The sequence below is a fragment of the Natrix helvetica genome (assembly GCF_964273705.1).
Source record: "Natrix helvetica genome assembly, chromosome: 2".
Taxonomy (NCBI): Eukaryota; Metazoa; Chordata; class Lepidosauria; order Squamata; family Natricidae; genus Natrix; species Natrix helvetica.
The window spans coordinates 270,581,038-270,594,998 of NC_138552.1; the positions used below are offsets into that span (position 1 = coordinate 270,581,038).

General features: G+C 47.0%; 1 protein-coding gene across 4 annotated transcripts in view; it reads left to right on the forward strand.

Annotated features, from left to right (window-relative positions):
• The window catches only part of DTNB (dystrobrevin beta), a 130,761-nt gene extending 119,640 nt beyond the window's left edge, over positions 1-11,121 (forward strand). For all 4 annotated transcript variants that reach the window (XM_081942365.1, XM_081942366.1, XM_081942364.1 and 1 more), the window contains 3 exons: positions 8,431-8,493; positions 9,232-9,268; positions 10,975-11,121. In XM_081942365.1, the coding sequence (XP_081798491.1) occupies positions 8,431-8,493; positions 9,232-9,236 (68 nt within the window). In that variant the 3' untranslated portion in view covers positions 9,237-9,268; positions 10,975-11,121. The remainder of the gene's footprint in view (positions 1-8,430; positions 8,494-9,231; positions 9,269-10,974) is intronic.
• The last annotated feature ends 2,840 nt before the right edge of the window (positions 11,122-13,961 follow it).

Consider the following 13,961-nt stretch of genomic DNA (forward strand, 5'->3'; position numbering starts at 1 on the left):
GGCAACTTTAAGACTTGTGGACTTCAACTCCCAGAATTCCCCAGCCAGCTCTGCTGGCTGGGGAATTCTAGGAGTTGAAGTCCACAAGTCTTAAAGTTACCAAGTTTGGACACCCCTGACCTAGACATAATTCATAGACAAATTGAAATGTATCCTCCAGCATAAGGAGAAAAAGACTGGATGCCTCAGGGTAATATATTTTAGAGGCAGTTTTCCAGCTGTCCTTTCTTTTTTAATGACTAATCATTCATAATCTACAGCTAAATAAGTGAGAATCTAGACCAGTGTTTTTCAAACTTGGCAGCGTCAAGGCAAGTGGACTTCAACTCCCTGGATTCTGTAGCCAGCATGTTTACAGCATTTGAAAAACATTGATATAGGCCAGGGGTGGTCTTCAAAAATTTCAGCTACTTGGTTGCTGGGTGGGTGTGGCCATGGTGGGCGTGGCCTGGCCTCCTGCATCACGGTGGGGTGGGGTGGGGGTCCTTTTTCACCTTAGCCAAGGCTCCGGAGGCTTTCCTCGAGCCTCTGGGAGGGCAAAACCTGCCTCCCCTGGACTCGGGAGGCCTTCCTGGAGGCCTGTTTTTTTCCCCCTTCCCGAGCCTCTGCGTGGGCCCTGCACTTACCTCGCATCCAAAACGGGCCGCATGGAGACTCCTGGGAGGGGAGGGCTGGGCAGGGCCAGCCAGGGGTGCGATTTGGAGGTTCTTCGAACCCGGGCGAATCCGTAGGAACCCATCCCTGGTATAGGCCTAACAGTTGCAACTTAGACAAGATTAGAGCCCTATTCCTTGGTTCCTCTTTAACTACCCAAACAAACGAACAGGTTTGGCTCACAAATCTGGCACATGGATAAATCTACTTTCTAGGTAGACAAAAAGGCTAATCATCGGTTTCCACTAGAATATTTAAAAGGCTAGAATCAGAAATGCTCAATTTGTTTTTGAAATCAAGCCACACTTAGATTTAGTTAACTAAGCTTAGGAAGAATCTGAATTTTTGAAAATACTTTACAATCTCATGTTACAGGGCAAATTCCCGGAGCTTTACAAAATCAAGATATTTTCATTTACCAGCTGGTTGAAAACAAAATAATTATATTTATCTTACTTTTTTTGGAGTAACTTCTTAAAGAGGGAAATAATTTGTTCCTTGGATGACCTGGCCACTAGGCAGTTCCTTCTGCAGCTATAGCTCTGTAGTTTGTCATACAAGAAATCATCTGGGGTATATATGCATGTGGATTTTGATCTAGTTCTCTTTGAGTCATGACCAAGCAAGGGAATAAGTCAGGCTAAACAGGTCATAAAAAGGTCACAAAAATGCACTGGAGAAACCAGATGCTAGAGCTGATCAGAACGCAAACTCCATAGGGAGGCCAGGAAAGACATAGAGAGTGCTGTCAACTCTGTACAAAAGGCTCAGATTCCATAATAGAATTCCAGTGGGTAATCATAGCAGGCCCCCAAATAATTTAGTACTGGTGACATCCAGTCTTCTCCTAGCCAAAATGGCCACGTGACTTACATGTGATGAATACAACTAGGGAAGGTTCCTGAAGAAGAAACTAGGTTTGCTGTCACTTGGATGCTTGCTTTTGACTAAATAGTTTCTGTGATATCAATCTCAGAAGGGTCCCAAGAATCTACTCAGGCCCTCTAATATTTCATGCTAGTCATATATCCATGGTCTTGTGGTATAGGTAATAGAATGTGATACAATTACAGCAGCTTATAGGGTGTTCTGATTTATTCATAGAAAGCAGCCTTGGGCACTCCAGTGCTCTTTCGTACAGTAACTAAAACAAGGATTGCAAGAAGCCAACAACTGCTCCTCGCACTTGCAAATACATGGCCTTTGGAGATCACATGCTAATATTTTCATGATATTCTTCAGGTCTTTTTGTTTAGTTGGGAAATTGCTGAATTTTTTTGCAGAACCAATTCAGGTACATTTAGCCTCTGTGGACTCCAGAACTACAGCCATTGGCTCCAACAGTATAGAATCCTGAGGCTCTGAACTGAATTGGCCAGACTGTTTTTCTCTATTTTGGAAATGAAAAGATAATAATAATAATAATAAATTTGAATTTATTAGCCGCTCCCTCTCCACACAGGACTCGGGGCGGCGTACAATAAAGTATAAAACATAAAACATATGTGCAAACACATAAACATCCAAATACACACATATACAAAGACATACATGCACGGAGGAGGTAACAAATTACATCACATTAGGAATGTTAAAAATCAGCCATTAAAATACCCCATTAATAATAACACAATTTAAAATTCAAAAGGACTGTCAGGAGGAATAAGAAAAAATTACGATTGAGCCAGGCCAGATAATTGAAAGAGGTGGGTCTTCAGCTGTACACGGAAGGAGCGGAGATCGGAAGTAATCCTGATGTCACGGGGGAGGTCATTCCACAGGGCTGGGCCCATCACAGAGAAGGCTCTGCTCCTGGGTGTCGCCCCCCGACACTGTTTAGTGGACGGCACCCGAAGAAGTCCCTCTCTGTGTGAGCCGATTGGTCGTAGGGATGTATGGGGCAGGATGCGATCCCGCATGTAACTAGGTCCTGTGCCATGAAGCGCTTTAAAGATCGTAATCAAAACCTTGAAACGCACTCGGTAGACTACAGTAAGCCAGTGCAGCTCGCGCAGGAGAGGTGTTACAGGGGAGTATCTAGTCCTCCCCATAATCACCCGCGCGGCCGCATTCTGGACCAACTGCAGTCTCCGAGTGCATCTCAAGGGAAGCCCCATGTAGAGAGCATTGCAGTAGTCCAGGCGAGACGTCACCAGCGCATGGGTGACTGTGCGTAGGGCATCCCGGTCCAATAAGGGGCGCAATTGGCGCATCAGGCGAACCTGATGGAACGCCCCCCTTGCCATGGCTGTTACATGGTCATCCATGGACAGCCGGGCATCCAGGAGGACGCCCAAATTGCGCACCCGTTCCACGGGGGCCAGTTGCTCGCCCCCAATGGCCAGAGATGGAAGCAACTGGTTGAACCGGGGGGCCGGAAGCCACAGCCACTCCGTCTTGGAAGGGTTGAGTTTTAGTCGGTTGCCATCCATCCAGACCCGTACGGCCTCCAAACACCGGGACATCATTTCAACGGCCTCGTTGGGGTGGTTCGGGGTGGAAATGTATAGCTGGGTATCATCAGCATACAGATGATATCCCACCCCAAAACCACGGATGATCTCGCCCAGCGGTTTCATGTATGTGTTGAACAGGAGAGGCGAGAGCACCAACCCCTGTGGCACCCCACATGTGAGGGGGCTCAGGGTCGATCTCTGCTCCCCTGCCAACACACGTTGCGTCCGGCCAGAGAGGTAGGAGCCAAACCACCGTAAAACGGTGCCCCTGACTCCCAGCCCCTCTAGCCGGTGCAACAGGATACCATGGTCGATGGTATCGAACGCCGCCGAGAGATCTAATAGGACCAGGATAGAGGAACAACCCCTATCTCTGCCCCTCCAGAGATCATCAACCAACGCGACCAAGGCCGTCTCCGTGCTGTGCCCGGGTCGGAAGCCGGACTGGCGCGGGTCTAGATAATCATTTTCCTCCAGGTGACGTGGAAACTGTTGTGCCACCACACTCTCTACAACCTTCGCTAAAAAGGGAAGGTTGGAGACTGGACGATAATTGACTAGCTCCGTTGGGTCCAGGGAAGGCTTCTTGAGCAGGGGCCTCACAACCGCCTCTTTCAAGGCGGCCGGCAGAAACCCCTCGCCCAACGAAGCGTTCACTAGGCCCAGGAGCCAGTCGCGTGTAACCTCCCAGGATGCCAGTACAAGCCAGGAGGGACACGGGTCCAATAAACATGTGGTAGGTCGCAGACGTCCACGCAACCTGTCCAAATCCTCGATGGCAACCGAGTCAAACTCCTCCCAGAATGGTCCCTCAAGACTCGCCTCGGGCGCCTCCACTGGACCACTGAAAGGGGCCCATCCCATCCGGATTTGAGCGACTTTGTCCTGTAGATATTTCCCAAACTCCTCTGCTCTGCCCTGTAAAGGGGCTTCCCGCAGCCTCTCAAACAAGAGGGAGCGTGTCACCAGAAACAGGGCGGCAGGGCGGTTATCTGCGGACGCAATAAGAGCGGCACAATATTGACGTTTGGCCGCTCTTAATGCCACAAGGTACGTCCTCAAATAGGCTCGTGCCTGTGCTCGGTCAAATTCGGAACGGGAGGATCTCCAACGACTCTCTAGGCGTCTCTTGTGGCGTTTCATCACCCTTAGCTCCTCGGTGAACCAAGGGGCCAGGGTGGTTCGTCGCCGCAGGAGAGGCCGCAAAGGCGCCACTCGGTCTAGGGCCCCGGCAGCCGCACTATTCCATGCGTCTACCAGGTCCTCCACCCGGGGGCGGGTCAGGTCTACAGGAGGTGGCCCAAGCTCCGTCTGGAACTTCTCTGGTTCCATCAGGCGCTTGGGGCGGAACCATCTAATACCTTCCGGTTCCGCCTCCCCGCAGCGGGGGGTAGCACCAGGGAAGTCAAGTCGGAGAAGTGAGTGATCTGACCATGTCAGGGGAATAATAGTTGAATCCCCTATTCCCAGATCACTCGTCCACTGGCCAGAGACAAAGACAAGGTCCAGCGTGTGGCCTCCCTCATGAGTAGGGCCCTGAATTAATTGGGTCAGGTCCATGGCTGTCATGGAAGCCATGAACTCCCGAACCCCCTCAGACGCTTCTCCCATCGACGGCAGGTTAAAATCCCCCATCACTAAAAGTTTGGGGGTCTCAACCGCCACCGATGAGATCAGCTCGAGGAGTTCAGGCAGGGCCGCTGATGTATAGCAAGGAGCCAGGTATACTATCAGCAGGCCCAACTGCCTCCCTGGGCCCCATCTCACGACAAGGGACTCACACCCGGATGTCTGCGGCACAGTGAACTCTCTCGGCTCCAAGTCTTCCCGGATAATCACTGCTACCCCACCGCCCCTTCCCTGGGCCCGAGGCTGGTGAAATGCTCGATAACCTGGCGGGCACATTTCCACGAGGGGTAGGCCTCCCTCGTGGCCCAACCAGGTCTCAGTTATTCCTGCGAGGTCCGGCTCCCCCTTCAAAATTAGATCGTGGATGAGGGGGGCCTTATTGACAACGGACCTCGCATTGCATAACAGCAGTCTCAGGCCTTGGGTCTGTAGATCCTGACCACCTAGTATGCAGGGGTTGGTACAAACGACCGGGTATGACCAAAAACCCCGGTCTCCCAACTGACTACGCGCTCTTGATCTGTCCTCGCACTTGCCCCTCCCCACGACCGTTGGTATCAAAGAGCCCTGCACTGGAATGCTATCTTCCCTCTCCTCCCCCACTCCGCTCCCTCCTCCTTCGACCACACCTAGATGCCTGGCTCTACCATCACTCCTGACCTGGTCCCCCCCCCCATCCCTGGAACCCCTTACAATTTTTAAAAGACAATTAATTAAAAAACCCCTCAGTGTGCGCTTCCTCCACCTCTCTGGGTTAATAAACCCGTCCTCAAGGTGGGCCCTTGAAAGGGCAGGAGGCCATAACTGCGAGAGGGGGGACTCTCGTAGCTGTAGCAGGTCTAGCCTCGTATATAACATATTGGACAGGGCCAAGTTCATCAAGTGGGAGCTGTCGATGTTAATATGCGTTAGCAGCCGCAATTCCCACTAAGGGGATAATCCTGGCAAGGGGATAGTCCTGGCAAGGGGATAGGCAGATGGAGATAGTCCACATCTAGATGGAAATGATGGGCTGATGGAAATAAAATAGCCAGCTGGTGAATAAAAGGCTGCAGCTAAGGGGTAGTTCGTAATGGGCGGTAGGGCGGGTAGTCCATAATAAGTAGGTGGTAAATGAGTGGGGGGTGGGTGGGTAGTAGTGAGCACAGCAAAGTACAGGGTCAGACCTTCTGCATGGGCCTCTGATGTTCCAACGCCTCCGTTCCATGGCCTGCCTTTATTATAAATAGTCCTCCGTCCATTTGGCCACCCACAGTCGTTGTTATTGGGCCCAGGGGGGCTGCATCGGCCTCCCTGCGGCCTCCCTGCAGCCCTTCTGCCGATCTTTCCACTTTCCACTTCCTCCGGCGCCTCAGGCCTCACTCTCCTTCCCTTCTTCCCTCCGGCGCCTCGGGTCTCTCGGGCCTCCCTCGGGCCTCGCTCTCCTTCCCGCGGCCCTCTCGCCGGTCTAGACTCACAATCGCCAGCCAGTTTGGAGCTCAGCGTCCCCTGGATCGCAATTCAGGCCGCTCGGCTCTCCTGGGTCGCCACCATCTCTCTGAATGCTTTCAGTCAAACAGACCACCGCCGCCGTCCTCCAACCTCCTCCAGCCTCCTCCGCCCCCTCCGCTCAGGCCATTACCGCGTCGCCGCTCCACTGGCGCTCTGCCGCTCCGCCGCTCCGGCTCAAAAACACCAGCCGCCATGCCGGCTCAAAAACGCCAGCCACCATGCCGCGCCAATCGGCGCACTATCCTCCTCCTGCCCGGCTGCCCGACCGACCTGACGGGCCAGCCTGGAACCGGGCAGGGGCCAGTATGCTCGGCGCCAGAAATCCCGACCCTCGAGCTGGAAATGAGGGTCGGCAGCATCCCGCCCGTCAAAGAGCCCTCCGCATTAAGCGGAGCTCAGAGGCAGTCCTCCATTCCCTCCTCCTCCTCCTCCTCCTCTTCATTTCTATACGATGCATAGAAATCGTAAAAAGTGGGATTTGTTCAGCATCCAAGTTCTCTGTGTTGTGCTGAGTTCTTTGCAGTTCAGGCAAATGATAGATGAAACAAACTGCAGGCACCCACTTTGATAAGAGGCAGACAAGGAGTTCCTGGAAAGTATCTAACCCCTTCTCATTTTTGTAAATTAAGAGAAACAGTTGGAATTAGGACTCCTCAACAGCTAATGCTGAGCTGGGCATTTTATGACTGATACAACAGCATGCTTCCCAACTCTCTCTAACTTTGTTGAGCCTGGTTTCCAAACCTTACATCTGTATAATCTGTTTTTTTCTGATCTACAGCATCCTGAGTGACTGTTAAAAGAATCAGAACGTGATTTCATTAGACTCAGCCAGGGAAGCCAAAAAGAGACATGACTTAAATCCAGCCCTTCTATCACTACAAAATAAAAAAGCAGATTAGTTACAGTCTTGCCGCAAGGATTTTGCATAAAGGCGGCCATAGATCTTTTTATTTTAATAGGTCATTTTAAATACCATTTTCCATGCTCCTAAGCAAACATAGCTGATTGGCCTCGAAAGCAAGTCATCTACATCTCTATAACATGCTCATCCATGCTCACTTTCGAAAGCCAGATAATTGTGAGCTCCATTGTCCTATGCTGGACATACAGCAGTGGTGCAAAAAAGGTAATTCCAGCATCTCTTTTTATGATGCCCGCAGTGCCCCTAAGAATAGGTGGAGCTGAAATACAGCCCCATTTTTAAAAGTTATAGACAATTCAAGTTACAAAGTCAGCTCTTTAAAACTTACATAGGTTTAAGGAACCTCTTAAAATGCTGAAGCCTAAAATTGCCCTCCTCATTTTTGGAATATACTCCACAATTTAAGCCAATATTGCACTTGTACATTCCGCTTATTACTCTGAAAAAACAGCCTCCCTTTTTTATAACAGTCTTATTCCTCTTCTCTTGTGAGACATTTCTTCTTTCTTGCTCTTTCCAACTTTATGTCCACCATATTCTATGTGTACTCCAGTTCACCACCCAGCTCCTTTCTGTCCTTTACTTAGGAAAGTGTCTACATAATTTTACATTATAACTTGAAACCAAGGTATATGGGTTATGAGGGTTTTTTCCCCCATACTGGATGAACACACTCACTCTTTAGAATCTTGTTTAATTTATTTTGATGCAACCTCTGCTCAGGAAGGTTAAGAGGGATTGTAATATATCCTTTGTAGAATGTACCATTCAGTTCTTTTAATTTCACAGTTCTGTTTTCTGTTAAAGGGATGTTTGATTGTCCCTATCTGGTAGAAGGTTTTTGCTTCTGGGCTCCAGATAGAGTCTGAGATCCAGACCAAAGCTTCCCTCTCTGTCTTTGTTGGTCATGCCATCTTGAAGAAGGAATCACACCTTGAGTCACCTATGAGCCATGGTGCTACAGTGGTTAGAGTGCAGTACTGCAGGCTACTTCTGCTGACTGCCAGCTGCCTGCTATTTGGCAGTTCATATCTCACCAGGCTCAATTTTGACTCAGCCTTCCATCCTTCCTAGGTTGGTAAAATGAGGACCCAGATTGTTGGGGGAAATATGCTGACTCTGTAAACAGCTTAGAGATGGCATTTAAAGTACTGTAAAGTGGTATATAAGTGTTATTGCTATAGAAAGAGTAGCAGAGCTTCTACCATTACTGCTCCCTGCTCCCCAGCTGGCCCCTCACTTTTTCTCATTGCTGCTGGCTTTTTTCTGTCTTAGGGGGAGAGGAAGGAGGTGAGGAGGAGGAAGAGGAGGACAAGATGCAGAATGGGAAGGACCGAGGTAAAAGCAAAGCTGTCATGACTTTTTTAAACAAGTATATGGCAAGTTTTGGAATGTGCTTAAAAAAACTTAACACACTTCAAATTTAAAAGATGTCAATGATTAATCAGAATACTGAATCTAAGCGTGCATGGCACGCTTCACCTTGTTCCCAACATTGCCATGGGTATGAGTTGGCCTGGCCCCTGGTCCTAGGGGATGTATATTTGCCAGCTGCAGCAGAGGGCTCCACAAAAGACTCTTTTAGCATCTAGTTTGTAATGATCAGCTAGGTGGCTTGCCATTTTAACTTCTTACATTTTGGTTAATCAACCTTAATAGATGTTAGGTACAAAAAATAGCTCCACAAAGCCTAATATGGATGGAGACCAAATGGCATGGAAAAGAAGCATTTTACAATGTTAGTTCAAGATCTTTCCAAGACAATTATCTGTGATACTGAGGATGTCACAGATGTGGTTGACTTTCATATGTTTGTGCACACATATTTGCTCACCTATTGGCGTATTTCTTCCACTAGACATTTCATAGTTCCTTATTATTCATGGAGTTCACTGAACGGTGCACTACTAATTTTACTTGCATGATTTGCCTTTGGATTACTAATTATTTTTAAGTTTGTTTAAAAAATTGACTAAAAGCTAATAATGCTTCTTTCACTGACCACAACGTTCACATTTTAAACATGAAAATAAAAATGATCTTTGGCTTTACCAAACTTTCTTTTCTTTCTTGCAGGTTAAATTAAAAAAATCTGGACCAGCAAGAGGTTTAAGTAAGTGTATGGCTATTCTGTTCCAAACAAGCAGAATCCATTGTAATTCTAATAGTTCAATCAAAAACATTGTCCACCATTTTCTCTGCATAGACAGAAGAGAATAAGATAATAGCAGAGTAGTTAATATAGATGAGGTGGGGCAAATATCCTGCTACAGCGTATTTATGTGCCTTCCTATTGGTTGATGGGTGTATTGATGGCTGGCGATTGGTTGTTGTTTCCTTGTGCTGCCAAGCCCATGGGCAGATTTACCACCAGCTTATCAGGTACTTAGGCACCAAGGGCTTGGCAGCACAAGGAATCAACAACCAATCGCCAGCCATCCACACACCAATTAACCAATAAGAATACACTACATAAATACAACTCACAGAATAGCCCAAAGCACATATTCCACTTCAGAGAAGTTTCCTGAAGATGGGCCCCCAGCACAAGTCGGAAAGCTCGGAAGAATAAACCTGTGGTCCTGGTGTCCGCCCCAGATTGAATCTTGCAATGTTTATTGCCCATTTCATGTGAACATTTTAGTGGAAGTCACTTCTGAGTCTTTTTAGCCCATCTAGACCAAAAAGAAAGTTGAGTCACTTTTTTTCATGGCAGAGTGAATTATAAATATAAATTACACATACCACCCCAGGTTTACACTGTTCTCAGCCTAGCTAAGAATCATACCCAGCAATGTTCATAACTTATGATCTTTCCTGGCTGATGATCTAAAATATTTGTTTCCAGTGAGTATTGCTTACTAGGTTTCATATTTTAAATATTGTTTAGGAAGATAGAATTCTATCAATGCAGAGGCATATTTGGGGGATGTGTACTTTACTGACAGTAGCAAGTTTGTGTTGACTTTAGAAGAACTATTTTCCTTTTCCTATATGTATATCCCAAAGTTTACATCTAGCACCTTTGGCACATTAAACGTATGTTCTGCACCAGAGCTATATAACGACTGCCGACAATCGTAGTGATAACTGTCCCACATAGTACGGGTGACATGTAGTTTAAATTGTGACCTTTTGTAGCAAGCTTTTGGATTTCACACAACCCAGAAATATCTTTCTTCTGCCAAGAAAGCTGGTGTGGTTTAGGCGTATCCTGACAGCATTCATTCAGAGGAACTAGATTTCATCATTTCATTTTTATAGCCAGACAGAAATTCTGTTTGGTAGCTACCTCAAAGGGGATGGGATGGGAGAGGGATTGGGAATGTAAAAAATCCTAACGTTGGAGACCTCACTGTGATGAGTTGTGCACTCTCAGTATTACAGGTCTACTAGCGCTTAGTGGAATTATGCCATCTTGCTTAAAATGCTTTGTGCTCTTGCAGTCAGCTAAGAGATCCCACTGCGTTTCCAGTGAAGTGCTGATTCAAAAGGATTTTTTTCTTTCATGTGGGCCTTGGAGCCCTCAAGGAATCACCTACTGGGACTATGATCTGGAAACAATTTGAAATGCCTGTAGCTTTTTAAGGAGATGCACATGGCATGTGTATGCAGCAAACAGAAAATTGTTTGAAGCCTCATTTAATGTTTTTGGCTCTCTACAAAAGAACCTTGACAGTAGGAGAGAGAGAGATACAGAAAAGAGCGAGTTAGCTAAACTGACCATTGGCTAAACTGATTTTTTAAGACAGATTTAAAATTATGTGTGTATCTCTTATAGGACTGGTCTTCTATGAGATTCTCTCTGTCTTGATACAGGTAACAAGGTGTGAGCTCCTATTCTAAAGATGTCTCCACATCCTTCAGAAGAGGCATGATCCAACCGACACATCCACAATTGTGAAGCTGTGACTAACACAACAATTGCAGGGGAGCAGTCTTCTTCCAACAGACACAATGGCTTTTTCTGGGGGGGGAGGGCAGGGCAGGGGGCATCTCCTTAAATTTGCATGTCCTATTTCTGTAAGTGTTCAGTGCTAACTGGACAGAGCCTCATCTCTGTTTCAATGAGAAAGCTTTTTGAATAATGGCTTCTGAAAATGCAAGCCGCCTTCCTGTGAATTCTCTACCTGGGCTTCATTGTTCACACCTTATCATGCTCTGGCAGTTAACATTTGTGATCTTCAAGTCCCCCATGAGCAGACTTGCAACCAGCTGAATTTCTTCACCAAGTAACGGAGATGAATGCTGGCTGTGGATTCTGATGTGGCGGCCGCCCCTCTTGCCTTTTCAGAATGTGTTTTTTGTCTGTGAATGGCAGGTTGCTTGGGTTGTTTGTGAATGCATGTCACACAACAGTGTCGGTGAGACAGATGGTGGTGCTGCCAGGAGGCAACTGACTTGGGTACCGTTAAAGATAGTTTAGTGGTAAACGGATAGTTCTGACCCACAAGGTCAGTCCAGCTGGAGATTTCTCTCCGTCAGCCCTATCAAAATGAATGAGAGCACCACTAGAGCATTATCACTACCATGCCCTGTGCAGCTGGCTTGTTTCAGTCAGGATGGTATAGCGTTTTTGACTTGGTAGATTGTGCCCTTGGTTTCATTTTGTGAAATGGGCATTAATGAGGATTTTCACTGTGAGCAGTCTAGTGGATCTTATACCAGTCCTGATGTCAGGAGAAGGATGGGGGAAAGGTCCTGCATCTGGCAGCTACCTATAGAAATTCTCAGAACGGGTGGCTTTGTGGTTGTTGCCTTACATGATGGCTTAGTGCAGGGGTGTCAAACTCAATTTCATTGAGGGCTGCATCAGGGTTATGTTTGACTTGGGGGGGGGCAGGGTAGGCATGGGCAGGGTCGGTGTGGCCAGCTCGACGTCACTCGTGTCGGGGGCGCCTGTGGAGGCCCAGCGCTCTGCCAGTGAAAACAGGCTCCCGAGCTCCATTTTCAGCTGCAATGGCTTCCTGCAACCCTCTGCCAGAGAAAACGGAGCTCGGGAGGGCCGCCTGCAGCCCTCCCGAGCTCCGTTTTCACTGGCAGAGACACCACGGGCTGGTCCTTTGCTGTTTCCAGGCTACCCTGTGGGCCAGATCTAAGCATCCTGCAAGCCAGATCTGGGCCCCGGGCCTTGAGTTTGACATCCCTGGCTTAGTGGAAGAAAACTGTTTTAAGCAAGTACTGCTATCACCTAATGCCCTTTCCAACATCTAATGCCAGTCAGTCTGTTACTCTGGTGGCTGAGAAACCTCTCCTCCCCTTCTATCCATAAGTGATTCCCCTTTTCTTTCAGAAGCTTGTTCTGAAGGAAATGTGGAGTAGCCTTGGAGTGAACTCCGACTGAGCTGGCTGGGTGTACTGGTTCTCCAGGGAGCACTTAAAATTTCCATATTGCCTTTTAGGGGTAAGAGAAAGTCATGCACAAATATTCAACTGATTGTTTTTGAAGATCTGAAACTCCAGTTGTAGGACCAAGAGCTTCACTTTTCTAAAACCCGAATCTGTACAGTCATATAGGATGTTCTACATCTGTCCTATTTTGTTGGTTCGTATTAGGTAAATGAAGTGCTGCTTAGCCTTTGTATTATAAATAGTTACCTGTAGCTATAAAAGAATACACACAGACAAATATCCAAAGCTGGGATTATTGTGGCCACAGTAAAACCTACAATCAGAAATTGGAGGATTTTTAACCATTTTGTTTAACCATTTTACCCAGGCAAGGCATACCTGATTGGAACAGATCAGAGGTTCTCCAATTCAGCGATCATATTTAGGTTTCTCTGTCATGACTTGCCTCCATCATTTATAGTAGATGATCAGAAAAATTTAGCTAAACCTAGTAGATGCCAATAGTGAACCATTTACGTGGAGTTGCAAGGAAAACTATTTTAGTCACCAAGAATGAGTCAATTCCACAGGCTGTTTATCTTGTTGAAAGTACAAAATCATTATCATTATCAATGCATTGGTCTACTTCTCAAAATCAAAAATCTGCCTGTAGATCCTGTTCTGTCTTCTGCCCAACCCTGACGTACATGACAGCATATAATCTTTGCTTAAAACATTATTTCCATCTCCTGCCATACTAGAAATCATGAGGTCATGCTGGGTGAGATGGTTTGCTAGATTTCATAGTAGGTCCTCTATGTGCGAAGGTGACAACTTCAGGAGTCAGGAACAGCAGCTTTCAACCAACCTCAAATTGACCTGCCTGTCTTTTGCCGCTGAAAAGACCCGGCATTTTAAAGCTTCTCTTCCTGCTGTCAGCTACCTCCAGAGACCAACTTTCATTACAGTTGTATCTCTGCCCTTTCTTGCAATCCAGTCCAGGAGGAGATTATGACACAAAAGCTCATTTCTGCATGAAATTCCAGGATCGGCGGTTCAGGCTGTGATAAGAGGTCCCTACCCTGCGCTTGTGTCATTGCCATGTGTCTGGATCACTTCATCCGCAACACCATGTATATTTTTTAGCCTACAAAGTAATTAACATACACTTCATATTACTGGAATTGAAGGGCTTCTGTGTATACTTTAAGGCAGTTTCTAAACTGTCCTGACAGGCTGAGGTTCAGAGAGAAGCTAATAAGGCATCCTTCCATCTGTTATTCCCCAAGAGCTGAGGAAGTACGTCCTTTCTCCAAACTGCCCTTCACCTGTAACCCTTGGGTTTGGGAGACAGGTATATCACTAAGGTGTTGGCCAAAGTTCAAAGTCCTGAGGGAAGCAGTGTCAAATTGAACTGGTTCCCTCTCTTGTACAATGAAGAATACCTCTGAACACATATAAAGTTTATCTGAGGA